The sequence below is a fragment of the Sceloporus occidentalis genome, unplaced genomic scaffold (assembly GCF_023333645.1).
Source record: "Sceloporus occidentalis isolate IW3139 unplaced genomic scaffold, rSceOcc1.0.p SCAF_4, whole genome shotgun sequence".
NCBI classification, from domain to species: domain Eukaryota; kingdom Metazoa; phylum Chordata; class Lepidosauria; order Squamata; family Phrynosomatidae; genus Sceloporus; species Sceloporus occidentalis.
Window position 1 is genome coordinate 18,854,325 of NW_028316984.1, and position 25,563 is coordinate 18,879,887.

The 25,563-nt window shown below is 40.6% G+C and overlaps 1 protein-coding gene across 2 annotated transcripts in view; it reads right to left on the reverse strand.

Moving 5' to 3' along the window:
• Nucleotides 1-25,563, reverse strand: part of NRP2 (neuropilin 2) — a 229,475-nt gene that overhangs the window by 21,290 nt on the left and 182,622 nt on the right. Inside the window, exons 15-16 of one of the 2 annotated variants that reach the window (XM_089519342.1) lie at nucleotides 22,806-22,850; nucleotides 7,172-10,076 (exon numbers count right to left, since the gene is read on the reverse strand). In XM_089519342.1, coding sequence (XP_089375468.1) covers nucleotides 9,796-10,076; nucleotides 22,806-22,850 — 326 coding nt within the window. In that variant the 3' untranslated portion in view covers nucleotides 7,172-9,795. Of the gene's footprint in view, nucleotides 1-7,171; nucleotides 10,077-22,805; nucleotides 22,851-25,563 lie in introns of those variants that run through there. The other variant, XM_089519341.1, reaches the window with a different exon arrangement.

Below are 25,563 nucleotides of genomic sequence, written 5' to 3' on the forward strand. Positions count from 1 at the left end.
TTAAGACAATACTAAATCTGAAAGCTAATTGCTCTGATCAACTGATATAGTTCACTGAGCATGGAGAGGGAAATTGTGGATTTTTAAGAAGACATTAACCTTTACGAAAGGCTGTTATATGTTGAAATTTCATTATGAATTACCTAGGTGCCTTCAGTTAATTCAGCCAATATATTCACGATGACTTTCATAAAACTGGGGGCATTGTGTGGATTTCTGGGAGCTGATGGACTCTAGGTCTGGAGTGATGGGAGCTGCAGCCCAGCAGTATCTGAATGACCACCACATGCTCCCCACCTCTGTTCTAAACAATTATTCATTTGCCAATGGATACCTGCAGCTTTTCTCAAATACCAGTTGTGGGATTAGTGCTAAACCAGGAGGTGTTGATCACAGGGCCAATTTTTTTAAAAATGTGTGTACATGTACATTCAGAATTCTATAAGGAGAATTATATGCAACATTTTCTTGCACTTAACTTGACCTGTACCATTGGTGATAGGGGTGGAAGGTCATGCTGCCATCTTGCAGGCCCCTATCCCAATCCAGCTTAATGTGCTGAACATGCAGAGTCAAGCACAAGTAACCCCTTGGCCACAAACTCTTCCACTTAGAAGCAATAAGCTGTGAAATTTGTTGTCTCTGCTAAAAAACTGGTATCATGTCCAGAAAAAGTATAATGGTATGAACTGATGATGGTATCATCATTATCAAGAAATTTTTCATAAATTAACAACCTGTAATAAATGCCATAAAATTTTAGATACTGCATCAAGCGTCCAGTGCTGGGAGAAAGATGTGAAACAAATAAAATAAAATTGATGCTATGTCCTGCTGAGCATGGAATCAAATGGCTGATATTCCTGGAAAGCCACCTATTCCAGGCTCCTTCTCCTGAAGGAAGGAGCCTTCAAATGTTAAGTAGAAATGTGCAAGCTCCTCGGAGGATTTCACTAATCTTATCAAAACTTTCATGGCTCCCTTGAAATTCCTCAGCTCTTTTTTGTCTGACAAGAAACCGTCAGATTCACTTCAAATTTTACTTCAGGCATAATTCCAATGGCAAATGTACCCTTAAGCCACTTTCTCCCCCTATGGCAGAATCCTATCCCACGATCCCATCACAGTACAGTGCAAGTTAAGGTAAATGGGTTGAGCTCAAAGCAAGTGATAGATGAGTTAAGACCCTATTTCTCTATGTGAATGTATATAAGCCAATATGAAGAAGTCAAACGTTGAGACTAAGCTAATTCCCTCCTCCCTCAGCGAACCTCTGATGGGCAAGCTGGCCAGATCCCCATCCTAATTAGCAAAGGTATTCCAAATGTGCTCTTTGAATGGCAGTTTCTTGCACTGTTTTGCTATAGCTGAGCTATCTCAAACCCTGTGGGATGTTTTGAAATGATGTGTCTCATCTCTCGGGTATGTCCTCCTGTGAAATCTGGTATAATCACACTCAGCAACTGAACACTTTAGCAAAATCCCAAATGAATCATATGAGTTGGCTTAGCTGATCAAGATGATTACGTTCCTAACAAGCAATGACAGGAAGGGGGAAAAAGGGAGGGTTGGCGGCGGCGTATGCAGAGGAGTGATCATTAGGGCTGAATCCTGTGCATAAATGGAGTTTGATCCTGAGATCAGTCAGTAAAACCCCAAAAGTATGGTTTATCAACAAACCCATCACTGTCTTAGGTACACTGGATATGATTATTCATTGGTAAGGGGAAAGCACTCTGCATGGGGTCAGAGCAGCCCTTTTTCATAACTCATATAATTTCAATGACACAAAACTGAAAATCAGGGTTCAGAGGCTGAATGCTAACTGTCCTGGGCTCAAATGAGTTGTTGTTGTTAATATTATTATTTTCTTATATCCCATCTTTTCCCCAATACAGGGACTCAAGGCGGCAAACAACAAGTCCTGTATTTAAAAAAAAATCTGGCCAATTTAGGCTTCTTCATACTAAGGGTTCTATAGTAGGCACATATATTATTTCTGCCAATATTTACAACAGGAGGGATTTGTAGCTTTCTTATAGCTGTTTCCAGCTTTCACCAAATTCTGCCAGTAATGGATGATAGGGTGAATGTCAATCAGCACTTCTCTTCTCTTGCCTGGAATTGAGATAGCCACAGAAAGGTATTCTGCTCTGTTGAGTTACAACCATTACAGGTGTGCATGAATGTATTATGGGCATGAGTGGTAGGAGATAAGAGGTGCTGATCAACTTCCATGAGGAGGATATGCAATAAAACCAGGCATCCCTCACCCAGAAGTTGATCTACTGTAGTGTGTGTTTATGTGGGGGTGTCCTCTTCAAATGATAATGTTGTTCCTGTGAGGAAATACTCCTGTGAGTTGTTAAACATTGAACATAACATGTTAATCAAGTGTTATGAAGATAAGTCTGTAAGGCATATGGGGTCCTACATGAAGACTATTTGTGACACCAAGTGCTGATGTAGCCTATTTTTTAAGAAACTGCAGGATAAATGATATTGTTCAGAGGAGCTACAATTAAGGGCTCAGCACATGATTGATCAAGGGAACTTGCAGAGCTCCACTTAGTCTACTGAGCCTCTACCCGGGTCTGGTCTTCAGCCTGAACAATTTAAGTCTCAATGAGAAGATTTTTCTCATAGTCTCTCCTGTTTCCAGAGATTTCTTTGCTTGCATTGTCACTAGCTACCATTTTAAAGACTTGCCCTGTGCTTCTCTCCGATGAGTCCACTTACCTGACAAAGGGCTCTCCTGATCTTGGGGTCCTTTGTGTTTACCACTCAGAACTATAACCTCTAACTTTACAGCAATAGCAATAGCACTTACATTCCTATACCGTTTTATAGTGCTAAGCACTCTCTAAGCAGTTTACAATGTGTTAGCCAATTGATACAACAAGCTGGGTAGTCATTTTACCGACCTAGGAAAGGATGGAAGGCTGAGTCAACCTGGAGCCCTCTGGGATCGAACTCACAACGTTGTTGCTGCAATACAGGCATTTAACCCCCAGGGCTACATGTTACAAGAGACATAAAGCAGCCACTAGTCTGCCTCACCTAAATAGCATTTGGCTGTTTATCAGAGCTTGAAAAGTTGTTTTTTTACAAGTTATTTTCTATTTGTTAGCAATTTCCTTTTACAAAGCAAGCCATTAATGTTTCTTGTCATTTTAATTTTTACTTTTTGTAAAAAGTGTTATTTTTAGATATACAGATCTTGCCAAAAGTGCTCCCAAATGACCTCCGCATTTAGAAACAATGACTAAACATTGCCTGTTATGCCAAAGTAACAGCATCATCAGTCATGGTTTGCAAAAAAGAAAAAGAAATTATAATCCTCCCGCCTCCCACTAGCTTGGAAAAAATGAAGTATTAATTCACTTGCATAGTTAACTTTTAGTCCGATGAAGCCTAAATGTCAGGACGGTCAGTATCTAATTTAATGTATACTAAAAATTCTAAGACCAGAAATGCAACTTTAGCAGATAACTGGAAAAAAGATTATTGCTCCATTTGCTCAGGGCTGCTGTAAACAGAGAGGAAAAAAGAAGGAATCCACTGGCCATAGGACTCTGTTGCTGGGCTGCTCCCTTGTAGTTTAGAACAGGTCCTGGCCTTGGCCTAAGCCTTGTGGGATAGTTATACTGTATTCTGCAACTGTCCCAATTTGAAGGGACAGCCCCTATTAATCCTCTGTTGCCCCACTTGTTCAGCTGCTTTTAAAAGTCTCCGTTTCTTTCTCCTCTTACTTTCCCCCTTTATTCTTACTTTACCTCAATTACCGCAAACTGAGTGCTAAATGTAAAAGTAGTTTGCACTCAGTTAATTCAGCAAACAGCTAGTTTGTGTGTCCTTCTTTGTTAGTTAGTTTTGCCATGTTGATCACATTCCTATATTGCTTGGCCAGATGTGTCCTAGTTTTGATCTGTGTAATGTTGGAGGGTATGGCTATACTCTCTTATGGCTGAGGCAAGCAGCAGTGTGAAAAAGACAGGAGGGCTGAGGAGTCAGATTTCACCTGAGGAACTCAGGCATCAAGAGACCAGGAGGTAGAAGAACATAACTTTGGAGCATCCTATGGAGGTCTGGTCTAGAAACAAGGAGGAGGAGGAGATATCAATGTGGAAGAGGGGTAGAAATGCACTTTAATTTCAGGTCCCTTGCTTCCTGGCTCAGAGATCCATTTTATTTATGGTTGACATTTTTCTTTCAGTAGTACAGTTAGTTCAGCAGTAGATGTTTTCCATCTATAAGCCAGCTGATTGATATTTCCTTATGGTTGATATATAAAAAAATAGTCAAAAATTGCTATTATTCTACAAAACCAAGTATTTCCCCTAGAATTATTCGATACAATTTCTTCATTAAGAACTTGCGGCGGGGGGGGGGGGGGGACTTTGTGATTTCCATCCCTGCATTAAATCCAAGCAACACATTTTATTGTTGCCATTTAGTGTTGTCTGCTCTATTTGGGACTAATTATTATTAATTATTGCACTTGGCCCTTAATTCCTTTTAAACTTCTGTAATCCAGAAAACAGTCCTTATTATTTTACGGATGACAAAATAGTACAGATTGAGGAGTGGAGGGATGAAGAGACACGGATCAATGATAAAATATAATTGATAGTACAACCTTTGGTTAGCACAATGTTTCCCAACTTGGCAGATATTTGGAATGAGAAGTCCTATTATCCCTGCCCAACAACTGAATTGTTGGTCTTGTAGTCTAAGGCACCCAGAAATTGTTAAATTGGAAATTGGGGACTTAAAGGTACAACAGCCAGTTTAAATCAAACAGACAATAAGTTGGGCCAATATTGGAAAATGGTGACACCCACAATAACTTGTCAAACTCTCCTTGAACCTCTTTCAAAACTTATCACTTAGCAATCAAATTAAGTGATTACTAAATTTCTCTGCAAATAATAATAATATACACTGAATTTTGAAATCTCTTAACTAAAATCTTAAGGAATCAAGGAATCTTTTTTGTAGTAATGCTCTCAACTCTGCTTTTGTGTAATTTAAGTGACCTCTGAAATTTCTCAGGAACAAAGAACTAACCCTCAGTTTGTTGTCCAGAAAACATAAAATCCTGCCAGCAGAATGAGGAAATCTTTAGCTCAGAGACAGAGCACATGCTAGGAATGCAAAAAGTTAAAATCCAAAAAACATCCCTCCCTCCAGTAAAACTGCAATATATAATTCAGAAATACCCCACAATCTTGTGGGATGCTCACAAATCCTTATTTGCTATTGGTGTGAAGAGAGATGTGAGTAGACTGCTATGGATAAGGGACAGGTCCAGCAGCAGAGTAAAAGAGTGATTTAACTGGTTGGGGGATAATAAACAAAGACTTAAGGAATAAAAGAGAAATGGGGTGAGGATAAAAAAAATTCCTCAGAAGATCAACAGTACAGCTGCGTTTTGTCCTCACAACAAACATCAGAGAGAGTCTTAAATATCTTCTGACGTCTCAGGCAGAAACTCCAAACTCACCCAATATTCTGCTTTTTAGGAAGAAAAAAACTGCAGGGAAAAAAATTCTGCATTAGGAAGCAGAAGAAAAAAAGCTTATACACCATCACCACTCTTCCAAATATGCCCACTGCCAATTACAGATGTTCTTTTTATTTCCTAGGCAGTGGAGAGAAATAGTGAAAGAGATGCCAGCTTCAGAAAGGCCAGCTTCATGGTATTAATGTCATCTGTGGACACTCCGAAAATGCACTGTTGTTTGGCTAGCTCCCTGAAGGAAAAAAACAACCCACTTTTGCTTAATGGTAGACCTGGGCCTGCCAGTCAAGCGGGTTAGACTAAAAAAGAGTGGAGCTCAGTGGCAAAGCATGTGCTCTGCAGAGAGAATGTCCTACCAGGCTCCATCCTTGGCCTCTCCAGGAGAAGGGCTGCGGGGAACAACTCCTACTGGAAAGTCTGGACAAGCCAGATGAGACAATGTGGGCCTGGATGGGCCAATGGCCTAGCTCACCATAAGGAAGCTTCCAGTACCTGTGTGCTCCTGGAATTCTGACACACGCATGTGCTCTGCAGAGGGTCAATCATGGTTAGACCTGTGTAGCCCAACCCAATGTTGCTCATAGATTGGCCAATAAGTGATGTCATTGCTCCGATGCAAAGTTAAATGGGCTACGCTTGGAAAGCAGCTTCTGGGTTCTGAATACATAAGCTGCACTTTCAAGATCAATTAATGTAGGTCACCTGTCATATTAACCTACTCTAGTCACTCTGTATGCATAATTTGAATGGATTTCAAAATACTCAGAATATGTTTAGCATACAATGATATCCCTAAACTGTCCAGTTTTTCAAAATATAGCTGTGAGGGATGAGGAAACTCTACCCTATGGTGATTAGAATGGAATTAGGAGTTGTTGGGTTCCTCCTCCCCCCTTGGAATAAAATTAATTCTGATTTTTTTAATGTGTGCAATCTTCTGCATATGATGATAAAATCCAACCCAACCCCACTCTCTCACTTCAAATGGCTGGCTTTGACGTATTAAGATTTAAGCTTCAAATCTCCAAATTGGAAGTGATCAAAGTGTTTAATTTCAAGTCTTTCTGGCAAGGCAGGGGCCTCATAAACCTTTATACTCCCCTACCTCAGAGATAGAAATCCACAGGCACACATTCCTGTGATTTTTACTCATCTTATGTGACCTCCTCCCTTGAATTTTTTATGTTGCCACTTGCTCAGATCATAATCAGAACAGTCTGAGTAGCTACAGTTTTTAGCAGACAGTCTCCCTGCTTCATGCCCACTTCACCCCCTATGCCTACCTCAGCAACCCTTGCCCTGGACATCTAACACTGAGCCTGCTGTCAAAAAGAGGCGGGACACCACACCCACATTTGGAAATACAGTGGACCCTTAGTATCTGCTGTGGTTTGGTTCTAGGACACCCCCCAGTGGATACCAAAATCCGTGGACACTCAAGCCCCATTAAATACAATGGATTAGTAGAACGGTGCCCCTTATATAAAATGGAAAAATCAAGGTTTGCTTTTTGGAATTTATATATGTTTTTGAATATTTCCAAGCTGTGGATGCTTGAATCTGTAGATAAAAAATCTTTGATACGGAGGGCTGACTTTCCAAAGTATGGCTCTTGTGATTCAAGAGGGAGAAGAAGAAACGGATCTATGTATAAAAATATCATCATTTTATTACATTCCACACAATACATTGTCAAGAATTTCAAAATTCCACAAGATATTTCCACACACAGGCAACTGGGTGATGCTGACGATGTCACAGCTCTAAGGGGAGGGTTGAAAGGTGGCAGTAAAAATTGAGGTGGGCAGGGCAGTTTTTGGCAATTTTTTTTCTTAAAAACCAAACCCGAGTATCTCAATCAGGTTAAACACACACAGACTGAGCATATGTGACTCAGGGTGAAATCTGAAACACTACTGGATATATTTACATTTGACTGCTGTTAGGGACAGGACCAGGAGAACTAGTAGGAAGGAACAGTCTCCGTGCACCATTTTCTTTATTTCATGTTGGGGATTTCCTGTCATGAGTACCAGTGGTGCAGAAATCGAGGTACTTGCTAACAAATTATTTCCACACTGAAATACATTTTCCTAGGACCCACAAAGCTAACAGAATACATCTTAAAGGGAACTTCCTGATCACTTCCTCACATACGCCACCATGCTCCGAGGCCCTTGTTGAAGAGGAATGCCTACTCCTCTCCCCATTTTTTGACAAGAGACATGTGATTGCTCTACTCTCACACATCCCTTCTTTCTAGGTGCAGTTTATCAGCACAAAACACTTATTGTTGGTTGGGTTTTTTCCATATAAACTTTGCACTTTAAAAAACAGCTTCTCTACTAAACAGTGCTGTGTGGCATTAACCCAGCTAAGCAAGCATCTCGGCAGAGCAATTTTGCTACATGCACTAAAGCATGCTACCTGAATAACACAGGGTGGAAGGATGCGACATACATCCCCACGCTGAAGTGTTCCTCTTGGGAACTGGCAAAGAATCTCCTGTGTTTTGCATGACCCACGCCATCTCTGTGCACACATGGGATCCAACCCACTGGGGATTTCTTCACATAATTTAATCAACTAGAGTTCCTGAAGAGGGGCACTACTGTTTTTGCACAAGTTCATTGATTTCAGCCAAGCTTGCAAAATAGATGCCCCCTCCCAGTGGAATTCCTTCCTTCCTTCTCAGTACAACAATGCTACTGTTCTGAATTTCTCTTATCACGAGGGAGAAAGGGTGAATCGACATTTTCAGAAGGGTATATAACTAGTCATGACTAGATTTTCATTAAAAACCAAACAACACTGGAAAATCGTGTTCAGTGGAGATGTATTTTGCCTGAAAATATATCAGATCGAACGATTCCAACCACCTTTGTGTGTTATCACTTGTTAATCTATATAAGGCATTTCCATTGCATTACTTCAGAGCAAATCAATAGATAGAGGCTTATCACAGACTCCATTATGCCTCCTTCGTTAAAAGATGCAGAGATATCTGGATTTTAGCAGGCCCTATTCTTGGGGCTTTGGTTGACAGATGTCATTACCAACATCTTAAGAAGCAACATGACCAACAAATGTTTAATTGTGTCAGCCAGCCATTTATGTGAACTTGGAGAGAAAAACTTGAGGGGGGGTTGTTCTTTATCTTTTGTAAATTACTAGTAAAAAATACAAGGAAGAATTTTCCTTACTCTCACAAAAAAAAAGAAAGAAAAGAAAAGAAAAAGAAGAAAAAGAAAAGAAAGCTTTGCCAAGTTTATCTCAACAAATAAACCTAATATTTATGGAGCTACAGCATTTTCCAAAACCTCCAATGTACTGATGTCTGTGCATTATTCTAAGGCTGGGTTTAACAGATAAACTGAACATTCAGAACATTCTCCTTCATAAGGCAACTTGCAAAGGTTTTGTTTTGTTGAGGGATTAATTCCACCACCAAAACGATGGCTATGCTTTTGTGATGTCTGGGGAAAACACACTATAAAATCTTAGATTGGACTATCTCCAAGCCTTTCCCCTTCTTCCCATCATCCAATGTGGCTTTTCTTTTTTTTCCCTTTCTTTTTCTTTTATTGGCCTGCCATTTTTAAACATTTTCCTTTGGCACAGCCTCTCCTTTTCTTTCTTTCTTAACTCCACCAGTCTGAACCTGCTGACATTCTTAAGGATATCAAATATAAACCCAGCCAGAGCTAGATAAGGCAACAAAAAGCATCACTCACTTCTCCAAGTAAACAAATCAGTGTATTTGTCATTAAAAATGTATCCCAGGCCTTCCATGAGGCAGAGCAAGAAAAAAAGCACTCCCTGTGAAAGTCATAGCAGGACAAGCAAGTCCCAAAGGACCCTTCCAAATAGCCATCCAGTCAATATCTCACACTCACATGCACACTTACATACATATAGATATAGATACAGATGTATAAGCACACACACCTATTCTCTTGCATACCCCTCCTAACTTGCTATTGCGATTTCTTGCAAGTTGTCTACTGAGGGACCAAAAAGAGGGGAAAAAATAAGTCTTTGAAAAAATAAAAAATAAAGGAGCATTCACTTTCAAAGAGACAGGGAGAGGTGAGTCTCTTCTTGCGATCCAAGATGCAGCATTATAGTTAAGAGTTTGTCAAAGAACAAAGGGGCCGGGAAAGGAGATGTCTTGAGTTCACATATATGCTGGGTAAGGAGAAAAGTGCAAAATTGAGGCAACGTATTTGAAGTCTTAAATTGTTTGTTTGTTTTGTGTTCCTGTTCCACTCTCAGCAATGCGAGCTGCGGTCTTGCTCTAGTTTTATTGTTAAGGTTGGCTCCACAGCCAGAGGGGCCCCGTTGGCATAGTGGGAGGTTTTGTAGGTGATGGAGTGATCACTCTTCTTGGCCGCATAGCGGAACCGGTGGTAGTGGAGCACAAGGGCCAGCGCGACGGAGACCAGAACCAGAACAGCACCTCCGGCGGCCATAACGTAATACCAGTAGGCTGGGATGGGCTGCACTGACACCGTGTCCACTGTGGGCTCGCTCCCTGGCAGAAGGGTGCCCCCTGGGGGAGAGACAGAAGAATGTTGCTAGGTGGGATGCATGCAAGCTAATAAAAAAACCACACGCGCACACATATGCAAACAGATAAAGATATATGAGTGTGTGCATATACACACACGCACATGCATTTTGGAGGTTTGAGTGGCTTCAAGTCTGCACGACAGAGCTTTCCCTCTTGGTGGGAATGTAATTCAGATATCTGACAAGCAGGCAAATTAAAGCACTTCATTAATTAGGCAGAGGGAGGGGAGGTAAATTTTGTTAATAGCCATTATGCTTGGTGGAAACAGCCCCCCTTCCTTGCCAACCCCCCCCTCCCAATCAGCTCAATCTTGTTGCAATGTGGCACTTGTTTGTCAAGCAATGACAAAACACATCACATTTTCAAACAAGTGACAAGAGTTTAATTGCAACATATGAAGTAGGTTGTGACAGGATCACAGGGAAGATACTAGAGAGGAAAAACATGCTTCATTCCTATGGGAAAAGAAGGCAGAGAGGAATCGGCAGGCAAGATTTTGATTTTCCACAGGCCATCATGCATGGAGACCTAGAGACCTTAAAACTGTTCCTGTCTCCCATCCCCAGTCCAATCTTTTGAACAGAACAGGCCAAAGGAGTCTCTGGTATCACTTTTCATACCACAGCTAAATCAAATAGTGACTTGCAATGTACTGTACTGTACTGGGGCTTACTTTTCAGTATGTAGATCTAGGATTGCAATCTAATTGTATTTGGTAGCCACAATGGTCATTTCAGGCCTAATAAATACTAAAAACTAAAAATTCAGGGTTTACAATTGTCTTAGAATCCCATGATTTAATTTTTCTGGAATATTTAAATTATCCCTATACTATGCCCTGAATGATACATACACGGGCTGTAAACCTATTAAAGATTTTTACATAAGCTGCAATTCTCTACCTATTTATTTGGGAGGAAAGCCTCAGTCTATTCATCTTGAATTATTTTTAGGTAAAGAAATACAGGATTATACTGTGAATATTCATCATCTGGCATTTAACTAATTGATTTAGATTTAAATCAAAGTGTAGATCACCAGCATCTTGATTAAATGCCTTTTTGAGGTACTAAAGAACATATAAAACAAAATGTAAAATTTAATAATAGAAAACAGCATTTGTCAAAAGGAAAACCCTTCTTTAATATAAATCAAATAAAACACCTTTTTTTTTCATTTCCTACAGACAGTGTCTCAAAAACTGGTATGGCTTTAACTCACATTTCTATGTCATCACTGAGTAAACCATAATTAATAAACTAAAGCTTTTGTAGATTAATATACCAATTGAATCCTAAAACTTCAATGTATTTCTATTTGTGTACAGCTGTCCTTTTCAGAAAGGATTCTTCTCTATGCATCCAGTATGGCAGGCTAGAATAATGTCCACATGGACATCCAGATAAGTGATAGTCCAAATCTTTCCCAGCATCACCTTCCTTCCAAAAGAAACATGGTATTCATTACCCTCACAGGAACATCACTTATCCCCCTCCCCAGAGTTGGCAATAACTTGGGGGATCATTAATATTATTACTAGTGGTGGCAATACTATTAAAAGTATTTATTTATCACCTCTCAGCCCACCAGAACTCCCAAGAAACCTGTCCTATAATCTATTTCTTTCAATCAATCAATCAATCAATCAATCAAGCAGTCAATATCTACAACCTAGATAATGTATTTCTACTTTGGCTCAGTGGCAAGTATTTTAGTTCTCCAGATGAAGTGTAATCTAGCTTGATCATCTCTCCTTTTTCTGTGGAACATTAAGTGCTTTTAGACTTCAACTCATCAAGGATCACGTATGTACAGTGCTGTGTAAATTTACAGCGCTTTATAAATAAAGGTTAATAATAATAATAATAATAATAATAATAATAATAATCACAAATCAAGATCAAAATGGTTTCCTGGCATACTACACAATTTGAACACTGTATAACCTCTCCATCCTCGTAAGGGCACCTTTGACCAATTCATCCCATCTCCTCTCTGGTTTCCACATTTCATTCCACTACTCATCCATATGGTTATCTCCTCTCTTTGGCTTTAGGCAACATCCTTCCTCCTGCCTTTGTCTCCCAATGCCCATCCTTAAACCTGAACTTGGAGAGGGTATCATCTCCATACCCTCAAGGGTTTGAATTTTAATTGCCATTCTCACACACAACCAGCTTATAGAGGTCTGTCTGTGGACCCTCCACTCCACCCCATGCATCTGAGGAAGTAAGCTCAAGTCTACGAAAGCTCACGCTACCGGTTTCTTTCTTTCAGTTAGTCTCAAAGATGCTACAAGGTCCCCTTGCAAGATCAAACCTGTTTCCAAAGCACATAAAAATTATAGTTTGCCAGTTGAGATAAAACAGCTTGCACACACAAGAAAGTATTTTGTGTGAAGTGGAGGAGGAACCACATATGTTTTCAGCTTTTCACTTTTCATTCATATACTACCAATAAACCATGGTTAGACATCGGCTAGAATCCTGCTGGTGCAGTTGCCTAACTTGCAATTGCCCTTTTTTAGGTTCATGTAGTGGTGACAAGGGAGGACAGACAGAATTCAGGTAGTGCCAATCAAAGCAGACCCACTGAATTCTAAGTGATGACTCACTATTCAACAATTGTTTTACTGGGTTTTATTCTAGTTAGGACTACTGGTAGAATTCAGCCCAAAATCTGAAGCTCCAAGCAGCATGCTTTTTCAATGCCTCACTTCCTTTAGGGCCACCATGATCATGGGCCTTTTTCCCCCTGCTGCTGCCAGCATCTATGCCAGTGCTCTTAGGCCAATGCAGTGCATGTCCACAGTGTCAAGTAATAAAATACGGCATCACTTGCAATACGTTATTGTTGGTACTAACAAGGACATTATTGTGGTCCTTTCCTCACAAGGTAGAAACACATCTTGTATGTGTGGGCAACATTAACTCTTTACTTTCTTTGTAGATTCCTTGGGACTAAAAAGCATACTACCTTGTGACATTTTGAGGAGATTTCTATCGCTGGTACAAATTTTTCTGTTCAAGAAGTAAGGAACAAATTTACTTCTTCATTAAATGTGTTATAGCTGTCATTTTAACAAACAAAATGGCCCTACCACTTGATGGATCTGAATCTCCCACCTCTAACACTAAATCTACTCCAGGCTTTTTCCCCCTAAGCTGTGATACCAGAACAGAAACCATTTTGAGGGAGAAAGAGCTTGAAGCAACTGAGCAGACCTTTGGTGGTGCGGCTGGTGGAGGAAGATCTCCTCACCACTGTGTGCCACTTTCATAGTAAAAATCAGACATATGTACACATGGTAAAAATCAGATATACGTACACAGACAGATAACAGGAGAAAAACATGAACAAGCTAAACATAACTTCCCACTGTTTTATGCCCTGTTTTATTCAGAAAGGCACATGTTCTGGGCTCTTCATACTTTCTGTTTTTCATATGTGCTCACAAAGTGTGAAACATATGTGGCTGTATTACTGGTAAGCTGTCCTCACCATCTCTAGCCCATTTCAGGAAAAGGTTAAGTAATATGAAGTCAGGAGGACCTTGACACGTTTCTAAAAGTGGCTCACTCTTTCTACATGGGTGGGTCATAGGACAACTCTCACCCACCCTACTTCTATACTTGCAAAATATATAGTTCCCTCAAATGTGTTGCTTCTGGGTCCATTTGCTACTGGCGGTAGTTAGTTGCTGTGTGGCAACTATTTCTGTGTATGTTTTATACTTTAGGGAAAACCAAAACAGACAGAAAGATTATGCACAACTATAAACTCAGCAGTCCATTCTGATGGGGCACATAAAAAGGTTTTAAACAAATCCAGAGCCCATGCCTCTCTAGGAAGAAAAAATAAGCATCCACTCAGGCATTTGTGTGAGAGAAGAAAGAACAATTCAATTTGTATAATCCCTCCTCGCATAAGTGAGCTAGAAGCCACCGAGAGGCCATTTATTGGAGAGGGTAATGGAAAGGTGACCTTTCTTATTGCCCTCCACCAGAAACTACCAGAGATGACCCCTAAGAAGCAAAGTGGAATGACCCAGATGCATCAAACCCTCCACCGAACCTGTTCCAGACATAACTAGAGAGCCTTCAACATTAAGGTTTTCTTTAACAAGTATCAGCTTGCTGGAGCTTTCTTCTACCCCCAACCAAGACAATATAGAACACTGAGAAGAGAGGTGTGATCTATTGCTGCCTATCATCATCTTTCATCCACATACAATACTCAGTAGCAGAAAGTTTGGTCCTCTTTCTCCTCTCTCATCTTAGATAGTTCTGTAAAGAGGCCCATTGTGTCTCAAATAACATGGGCTCAGGGTGAGCTAGCTTTCATTTCCCTCAAGAATGTTTGTTTTTTCCATCCCTCTTCTCTTCCTCCCACTGTATTAATAAGTATTTTAGTTTGCATTTTTACTGGAAATTCTGGGTGGATCTGTATAGCTGGGAAGAATCAAATGCCATTTACTTCCATTCTCCACTATCCCTGACAAATCTCTCCAGATCACAGTAAGTGATAAAACAACCTGGCTGAGTCACTGAGTACTTCTGTCACTGCAGGGTCTTCTGGAAGTATAACCATCCCACATAGTAGGTACATGGGATGGTTATACTTCCAGGAAGCTATGCAGCAACAGAAGCTCCAGATGACTCAGCCAGGTTATCTTATCCTGAAGCAAGTGGAGGAGTGGGGAATGAGGGATTGCCTAATCAAAGGGCCACAGTGAATCAACCATCTGGGAGCCTGCCCAGTTCTGGGCTGGCAACTTGCTCCAATGGAATCTGGAGTCACAGTGACCCTTTATTTCCTTCTCTGGCCAGCCTACCCATCTCTTCCTGCATCCCATCTCTGGGATGCAGGAAGAGATTGAAAAGGGTTGTGTGCATGCCTGGGGCTTTTCATATTTTCATTCCTCAGCCAGGTCTTGCTGGGTGCATGGGCTTCACAAGATGAGGACTGGACAGTGGCGAGTCCTTAGGATTGGTATGGCTCCGTGTGTGTATGAAACAGACAGACTCGTTTTTCAGGTATTTCTGGTTGAGAGCGATGCCTTCTCTGGTAGTTTTGGTTTGAGGGGCTCCATTTGAGGGAGTTCCTGATTATTAAATCCTGGATCATTATCAGAAGCTATGCTACTTGGTCCAGAGCTGCTCAGAATTTTAGAGTGCCATCCCTTCAGGGTGTACTGTCAGGCTGGTCACTGTTTGGCCATAAATACAGGAGGCAGGCCGATCATGATAGAGAGTGAGGGAAGTGTTATTGGCTGTTTTTCAAGGCCACCCAACATACCATCTGCACCCAACATCTCCTACATACGAGATGTCTGAGATAATGGGAAGGGGCAAATTCTTAGCAACTATATCTTTGCAATGAAGATTGTAGGAAGAGGTGTAGATTCATATCCTTTCTGATCAGCCTCACCCTCAAGCACCCTTGCGGTCTGCCTAGGTTTTCCTTCCCAAATGTATCCCAAGCAAAAGATTTGTTTAATTCTCCAGCCCAAATGGTGCCTTGTTTCAAACACAGAGACAAAAAAAGTTTACAGAACAGCCCATAAAACAACACTGCAGTAATAAAGCTGCCCATCTCCTTTGGGAAGCTGAGCAAGTACAAACTGTCCTGCACAGTGACAAATGATGTAAATATCTCCAGTTGATCTCCCTGCTTTGCCACCCAGGCAGCAGAGGAATGAAAAACACAAATGACAGTTTAATCACCAGCCACTTGTAGCTAAGTCACTGGCACTTCAAGGTCTGGATTCTCAGATAGTGCAATTCAGCATTACACCAAGAGTGAAGTGCAGAGGACATGGGTGAATCCATACTGATTGAAAAAATGGGGGGGGGGGGATCTATCCAAAGCCCACGCAAGCTTGTGCTGGATTGTAAACAGACATTCCTTGGAGGAGTGCCCCCCTTCCCCCCATCACACATAGTATTGCAGATATCAGAGGAACAGGATTATGTTTAATTGCATATTTTAAAAACCAGAACAACATATGTAATGCTAGACCCAGCTGAAGGAGAGAGGGGTTTCCACTGAAAAATATGGCCTTCTGAATCTATCAAGGGAAGGGACAGTTTAACGCTTTGTGAGATCCCAAGACAGATTGGAGGGGAGGATACTGGAGACTTTACTAATTAAATTCTATGTTAGGTGGGCTATGACTGAACTTTTTCACTGGACTACAATTTGGCAAGTTTTACCTATATAGCACAATAAAAAGTTTTCCAGATGTGACACTATAGGGAAAATGAGAAATTGAATGTTGTCTGTCTAAGAAAGGAGACGTGAGCTTCACACAGGACAGGGTCAGCTGGATCTCAAGAGATTACTTTTCTGTTGCCAACAAGAGTTGAAAATTTATTACCTGTCTTTTCTTGCTCTTTCTCACTAGTCCTCACATGGCTAATAAGTGGAGTGGCCTCTGCTTGCACTGAAATCCCTTAGTACCATCTTAACTAACAACACTTCAAACAGAATGTTAAGCCTGAGACTTTAACATGGTCATCATGATTCTCCTATGTGATTTTAAACATCTTTGCCTGATAAATGAAGCCAGTATTTTGTGTGAAGTCTAAGGCTTTCATGACCGACATCCATAGTTTTTTTGTGGGTTTTTCGGGCTATGTGGCCATGTTCTAGAAAAGTTTATTCCTGTTTCACCAGTATCTGTTGCTAGCATCTTCAGAGAATGCTGGCATGGAAATGGGTGGGTGGTGTATATGTGTACACACGCACACACACACACACTGTGTGACTCTAGGTTGTGTGCACAGATTAACATGTAAATCACTCCACTCAATCTAGAGTCAAACAGTATATATATACCCCACTCACTTCCATGCCAGCATTCTCTGACGATTCCAGCCACAGATGCTGGCAAAACATCAGGAATAAACATCTAGAATATGGCCACATAGCCTGAAAAACCCACAAAAAGCCAGTATTTTATGCTTTGGAGCTGCTTGTGAATTTTACTATATTTTGCTGCCACTGAATATTTTCCCCCCACTGAACAACATACTGATCCTGCAAATGCTACAGGGATTGGTGGTCCATATTTGTACCACAGTCTTTTCTTTAGATAAAGGGATGTGTGCAATTTTGTCTATCAATCAACCAACCAAAAAGACAGAATAGTTCCAAATCAGCTCTCTGGAGTAGATTTAGAGAACATTCTGGCAAGAGGAGAAGAAGAGGAAGTTCTGCAACTGATGGACAACCTTCTCATATACAATATTGGGCAGAACCTAAAGTTACATGTGTTCTTTTTCTATTTGTCAGTTTTTGAAGATGGTATCAGCTGGTATATATTTTTGTATATATTAGTTGCTCAAATACACAGAGATTGTTCCTTCTATTTCAAGTATTTTTTCAAACCTTGCTCAGCCACGTCAGGTCCTGTTTCTCTCATTCCAGGATGTATATAATATAAATTCTAGAACTTTTAGTGCAATGATCATGCTACAGTCTGCCCCAATTCCTATCTTACACTTCTTCAGAGTCAGCTGTGGTGACTGATGATATCTAACAAATCTGTTCCAACAACTGATGTTTCTTAGGTAGTAAGAGTGGCTCAAAACATTTTCTTGCCTGAGTGAGCATGTCTCCTCCATCTACTTAAGTTAAGGTACAGAGCACCTAAAGACAGCCAATCATTTTGGCACAGGAGACAAGAAATCACCCAAGTGCCTCCCTACCTTCTCAGCCAAACCAACACAACACAAATGAATTAAAGATGTAACCATCTGTTGCTCTTTTATGAAACTCCAAATTTGCTTCCTCAGATTTTCTCACTCTGCTAATGGTAGAGACAGTCTTGTTAGGGTGGTTTGAAATATGTATTTCTCCTGCTTATACTGTATTTTTTTGTGTGGGCTGTTCCCCTTCCTCGGCAGAGACATCTAGAGCAGTGATTCCCAAACTTTGCTCCTCCAGTCACCGCTCCGTGGATATCCAAGTCCACAGATCTCAAGTCTGCGGACTTGGAGGATGACTGTATATCTCATTATGCAAAGAACCAATATAGTACAATGAACAGGAATATGAAAATTCCTGTGACATGTTTATTACTAAATGATGTGGGAAACATACCTTATATTGAAAATGACTGGAAATTGCCCCTGTACTTTGAAATTTGGCAGTGACTCAGGAACATAAGCAGCTAAAGTTTGTTCCATGTGTTCCCCCTCTCACTTCTGCTGTGCAGCACACCTGGAATATTGCTATGAAATGGGACTCATGCATAGGGGGAGAACAGGTGAGGAATGACAGGAGGGAGGGAGGGCCTGGGGACCATGGCAGTTTTGTCTCCTGATTTTCTGGCAGGCTTAAAGGTATGGGGGATGGAGGGAAATCTTTGATGCAGCCTGGCAATTTGATTCCTCTGTCAAAATGTATGCATGATCTTTTGTGACATGGAAATGGCCTGTGGAAGTCATCCAGTGTCCTTCAGTTGCAGCATGTAAGGCATTGCATATGAAGCGCTCAAAGCTCTGCTGATGTGGAATACAGCACTGCCTGGATTCCTGTCAGGTTAAGGTGCTTCATGCAGTAAACACAGCAGAGTGAAAGCACATCCAGCTAGTCTCATAAAATCAACCCCTCAGGCCATATACAATCTCATATGTTCAACAAAATTACTTTTAAGACAGAGTTCCCAAAACTCTAGTTTCTATAAACACAAGGCTATGCTGGTGTTTTCTGTTCACTTTTGCATTTGCCTAGCTTTTTATTCAAAAAGCAAGGGCTACCCAATGAAAGGTCTTGGTAAACACAAGCTAAAATGCAGACTGGCCCTTACACTCTGGGCTTCTGCGTACCATTTCAGACTGAAAGCCAGGCTTATATGGCTGAATACTCCATTACAAGCAAATAAATGACTTCCCTTATAAGACCATGGATTAAACAGGGTTAGAATCCCATTTCCTGACATTTGTGCTGTTGTTGTTTTCTCTGTAAATACAGACAGCAAGCATTTATAAGTTTGAAGGGATGCAGTCAAGGTAATGGTTTGCCATCACAGCAAGAACTAGTCTACAATTGTATGTAGGTGTTGTTATTGTGTGCCTTCAAGTCATTGTTGACTTATGTTGACCCTAAAGTGAATCTATCATAGGGCTATCTTGGCAAGTTTCTTCAGATGGAGTTTGTAAGTATGTCGGCATTGAATGCAGAGGTTTAAAGTGAACCCCTCCCTCTCTTCTTCATAGCAAGGCATTTATGGGGAACAGGGGTGAGATCATGGCATTATTTAGAATATAAAAGTGACAGAATTGTAACTCGGACCATTTTCTCAGCTGTTTTTTTCCCCAGCTTGTGGGGAAAGAAGGCAAGGGGTATGGCTGAAGCAGAATTCTACTGTTTATCAATACCTCTGCACAAAGCTATATCCCTGACAAATGTACCTAGGACAGGAGCAATGCATGCACCAGTGCAGCTACTGCCTTCTTGATGCTTCAGTGCAAGAAGCAGTCAATGCATTGCCTCTACCATGATCATACTAAATGACCAGGGCATTCATGATCAACAGTGCTGCTATCTGGATCAGTTCCTTGCCACATCTGAGAATCCTTGCTGAAAAAAACAAAGGAAAAAACCTGCCAAACACTTACGAATACAAATTTTAGTAGCATCTACCAATAATCCCAACAACTCTGCTTAATATGGGCAGTGAGATTCTTAATCTTCCCTTTGATGTGTCTTTGATTTCCACACTGATTCACACTACAGATTTATAGTGCTATGATTCTACTGTAACTGCTAGCATTCTAGAGCTTCATCAAACTACAAATCCCAGGATTCCATAGGATGGAACCATGGCAGTTTAAAGTGAAACAATAATTCTGTAGTGTGAATGGGCTCTGAGATACATAAAGGCAGTGGAAAGAGAGGCAGCAAATGCAGAAAGAGTTCCACCTTTAGCATAAACACAGCAAATATAGAAAGGGCTCGAGAAGGGGGATCTGTACAGCCGGATTTCAAGTGCAACTGTACTATTATGCGCATGTTCAGTGCAACTATCACAACACAAGACAGCTTAGCTATTTGCCATTAATCAATGAAGATAAAAAAGTTCTATATGTATATTTATAATGCCCATGCTGCATCTCTGAAATATCAGCAGCAGTTGGTGACGCTTGTTTCAATGTAGAAAAACATAGGATTGAACTTTTAGGCTCCTTTTCAGTCAGAAAAATAACCAATGTGATTAAAAGAAGCACGGTTAAATTGCTACACAACTTCAGCCGTTTAACTTCAGGGCGAAGCATAATTTTATAGATATCAGTGTACCTTTCACCCTTAACTACAATGGATTATCTCCACGCCTTTCCGTTTTAACGCCAGAGGACTTTTGCTAACTATTTTTCACAGAGACACCAACTTTTCCCATCTGAAAATTCATCTCTTGTGGAAGTTAAAGCCAGCAGTTTCTGCCATATGTCAGCAAAAGCTTGAGAGATGGCTCGAGGAAACTCAGCCTATCCACTAATAAATAGAAAGAGAATGATTTAATATAAGCAGAAAGCTTTAGGAAACTGATGCTTCCTGCTTTTTGCTGCACTGAGGTTTTCCATCCCACAGGTGAAAGGCAGAAAGCATTACACAATGTAACAAAATTAAAAATCACTCTAGATAGAAAGGAGCTGCCTGGCTCTTCTCCCCACCCCAGAGCATCTCCAGTGACTCAGAAACAAGTTTAATGAGGACAGTCTCTCTCTCTCTCTGAATTCCTCTCCTCTTTTGTTTCCCTCTACAGGTTTTATCAACTCGAGGCATCCCATTTTCTTTTCTTCAGGCCAGCATTAAGCTATTAAATGCACCATTTCACCCTGCTTCTCTTTTACTAAATGTCAACCTTCAAATTCAGGGTGACAGTCGTTCCTGCATTTTTTCAGTCCCTCCTCCCCATCGTGGTCCCTCTCCAAAAAGTCCTGGCACAGCCCTTGCTTTGGCATTTGTGGGTTGAAAAGGAAAAGAACTCCACAAGAAATATTCATCATTCCCACCTCACTGCACTTCTAATTTGCGCCTGATTTTTGGGTTAAGCTTCTCCATGGCTGCCATTATTCCCCCAATCTTACATCTCAAAGCTTCACTGCTCCTCCCTAGGCAGTGCAAAGGCAGAGGAGTTCATCTGCATCCTTATTTATCTCTATTATTAGTTGGCCTAAATCCTACTAGGTCTGGGGGTAGCTTTACAGTAATATTCTATTATTATTTTTTTGAGCCACTAATTATAAAAGACTTTTGACTGGGCTCTAAGCCACAATGAAATGAGAGGTGTGGTCAGGAAACCAAGAGCTTTGCTCTAGCTCTTCTGATTTAAATAAAAACAAGATGGCCACTCCTCACCTGATAAAGCAGGGATGGGAAACCAAGTGTGATTGGACTTCAATTCCCAACAGCCCTAACCACTATAGCCACAGTGAAGAATGCTGAGGAACGCAGTCCAAGAATATCTGGTAGGACCACCTCATCCCTTGATTGAAGCTACATAGTTGACGAACTGCAGAATAACCAAAGGCAGTCTGTGAACTCTGAATAGATGGCTACCTTTTTGCAGAATACTGGTGCCTTCAACATCTGCATCACAGGCAGAAATACAATGCATGAAGCATTTCTCAATGTGGAGACATAAGAGGGTGGGAGAAAATGCACCGCTTGAAATTTTGCCTCTCAAACAGCCAGTAGAGGCATTAGAGCAACCCATATATGTGTGTGTATGTATGCATGTGTGTTAAGCTTCTCATACAAAGCAGAAGGATGAAACCCAGGTTGATATGATGTCTGTGCTTGCCAAGTCAATTTGTTCAACCCCCACAGAACGTTACAGTGCATAGGGCATCCTACAGGTGAGGATAGGTTGGCCTCTATAATAGGGATGGAACGAATATTCAAAAAAGTTTGGAAAATTGTCAGAGAATGTGTTTCTCATATTATGAAACCCTTAGGTGGAGAATCCTAAACTTAAGAGAAGCTTCACAACTCAGGGCTTATTCTGCGCCAAATTTGCACATAGGCTTTTTATGTGGAAGACAGCCTTTTCTGTTTCTTGTGCAGAAATGCTGCCTTATGCATGTGGGCGCACACAGACACACACAAAGAAGCAATTTCCACGTTATAACATTTTCTGCACAGGAAACAGCACAGAAAATGCTATTTCCTGCTTAGAAAATGCTGCTTTCTGCACCACAAAACCCCATGTGTGAGTTTTGCACAGAACACGCCCTGAATTGCAGAGTTTTCAAATACTTTCTTGTTGCAAGAAGAAAATTGTTGAAAATACTTGTTGCTTCCTTTGACACTACTGAAAAATTAGCTCCTACTCTGTAGGCACAGCTATTTTGATTACTTGATTAACACAGAAACTTGAACAGTTTTAAAAGAAATTTTCAAGCAGCTGAAAACTATTTCAGGAAAGGTTATTTTTCAAAACCTTTTTCTTTTTTAATTTACAAGGGACTGCACTATGTTTTTAACCCTCTCATCCAGGGACCACATCTTGTCTAGTGCCCCCTGCTGATGTTAAAGGCATATTGCAAATTTAAACAGCTTGCGTAGCAGCAGTCATGTGTTAGTCTTTTTCTTTTTTCTTTGCACACACATTCACATTTAAAAAAAAATTAAAAATGTTAAAAAATCATAAATTAATTCATGCAGTAACAAAAACTGCTAGAATAAATGCATTTTTACCTGAAATTTCATATGTGTGTTCACCGGGAAAAGCTGCAATAGGTTCTGTAAAGGGAAAAAAAAGAGTTGGAATTTAGTTACCTCCAAAACAGCAAATTATAGATCTTCAAGATTTCTTAGACCATGGTGACTATGCAGACATGTGCAAACCAATAGAACATCTTTGTTTAGCTTGTCCCAAACTGAAAGTTGATTATTTTATTGCTCCCATTTGGTGACAGTGCAATCCTAAACAACTGACAGTGCAATCCTAAGCATGGCTACTTGAACGTAATGCTGCTCTGAGGCCTTATTCTCTAACAAATGTACTCAGCATTGCAGACTGACTTAGCATCTCCCCCACTCCACAATAACTGTCATGGAAGCATGTTTCCGAGTAGTCATTCCCTAGACATTTGTGAGTCCAAAATGATGGCAAGATGCTTATTTATTCTTCCCAAAGAGAATTTAATGAAATTAATTTAAGTGAAACTTACAAATGAGGAACTGAAACAATTCCCTATATCTTGTTTTTGGCATAGTCAGTATAATTTCAGTTGACTAGTATTTGGATCTAAAGCTTATTGTGTGGCCCTGAGAAATCCACCCATCTCTTGACCCTCTTACATCGTCGGGGTGTTGCACTGGCAATCCAATGAATGCTTTATAGTATCTCCAGGAGGTAGATGGGGTTTAACTACATAGACTTTAGGAAGTGATGGATCACTGTAGTCAGACGCTGAAGTGAGCAATGCTCTTAGCTCTTGATCTGCTGTTGCACTGTCCCATTGGTGACCAATGGTGAACATATGCAACAATGCCTATTCTTGACATAAGTTAAATGGTGCCAGTAAGTTTTGTGTACATTAAACAAGAAAGTGTTAAAATGACACCCCCACACCACCCACAACTTCTTTGAATACTGCAGACTAAGTGGTTTCTTTAGGTTTTTTAAAAAGAGAAGAACATTGGAGGGGAGACACATGTGGTCATAAGTAGTTCCTAAGTGGAAGGGGAGAGCAGAGTAAGATCCAGGTCTTTCTGAAAGATTTCCATAAAGAAGGGGGTAAAAAGATTTTTCCTTTATTTTAAATTATTTTAAAGAGATAATGGCTTGAATCCTATTGATAATTCCAACTATTGTAGTAATTTGCTAAATGGTGAGGGAGCACTTAGGATTCAACAGGTCTGCTCTTATTAGGACTACCAACAGTATTCAAGCCAATATTACCAATTTATGAGGAACACCAGGAAATGCTTTCTAAGAGCAAGAAGAGGTTTTTAACAGCAGAATGGCTAATATGTCTCAGAGATGCTTGAAGTCCAGAGGATTTCTGGTTTTTCTTGCCTTTTCTTTTCTTTTCAGGCACTGGAATCAACACCACTTACAGTGTTATGTCAGGAACTCCACGAATGTGTATAGATTTTCCTGCATCACTGAGGCAGAGCTGTAAAGATAGACTTTACAGTCAAGGGGGAAAATGCACTCAAGTTGAGACATGTCTGCATACGGACTCCTGAGTGTATGCTATCAGCTCCAGCTGATGCATAGACTTGTAGGTAATAAAAACTCTTGCCTTTCTTTCTTATGTATTTCACACAGTCTGTGATGAGCAAGTATACAGTTATTCAAACTGGAGAAAACTCATCCCAATTTCCCAGTTAGGGCCAAAGTGACATGATATGTTACAGTCATTAATTTTTTTAAATATTCCACCCTTTCCCCTAACATGGGACCCAAAGGTGCATTACAGGCTGCCCAAAACGGGCGGTCTCGCGCCGTTGCCGGTTGCTGCGTCCAGGAACCGCAGTGGCCAAACCGCGCAGCTCCACAATGTCAAAATGGCAGCCCCCGTGTGGATGGGAGCCGCCATTTTGTACGGACTCAGTCCGTACTAGGGTTGAGGGGCGTCCGGAAGGGACACCCCTTCTCAACTCTAGTATGCCCCTTCAGTGCATCTGTAACACGCCAAAGTTTCTTCCATCTACACTTTCTCCAGTCTCAGCCATTCTCTCTTCACCTTCCCAGATTGTATAGGTTTCCACAACTTGGAAGAAAGATTAAAAAAAATCTAGCCCTCTCTCCCTTTTTAAGGAAGAATAATCTGTTACAAATAAATGAAACAGAAAAGTAATGTTCAGTCTGATTTACTGTTTAGAAAAAAGGAAAAGCCTTTCAGATTTTTAATTTTTTTTCATGATTTTTTAAAAGGTTCTGTATTTTGCCTGAGCATGGGAGTCTCTTGGCTTGATGGCAGTCACCCTGTCTCAGAAAGCAGGTGACAGATTTGTCAAAAGGGAAAAATGATAGCATTATGAGTTATTACATCCTTTCCTCAAGTTGAAAAGGAATTTGATTATTTCTCTAAATTACAATTTTAAAACACAAGCTTGCTACTTCAGTCGCTTCTCCCTCTTTTATATTCCTAAGGGCCGTGGGTTTTTTTTTTTATACATGATATGAAAGTACCCTTTTATTATATCATACACTGAATGATTCATCAGAAGACCTCACTTCACAGCCCAGTACTTGAGCTCAGCATTTTCCAAAATCCTACTACTATTTCCACTGGAAAACAGGAACTCCAGTTGGGGTAGCTTGTATCAGAAACAAACTGGCAGAAGGAAAACAATTCAAGCCTCACTTACCAGTCCAATGCCATGACCTCAGTCTGAAATCTCCCTAGCTGCTTTTACATTAAAACAACAACAACAACAACAACACAGCATCAAACCATGAAAGTGCTTCTCTCACATCTATTTTGTTCCTCAGGGAGCT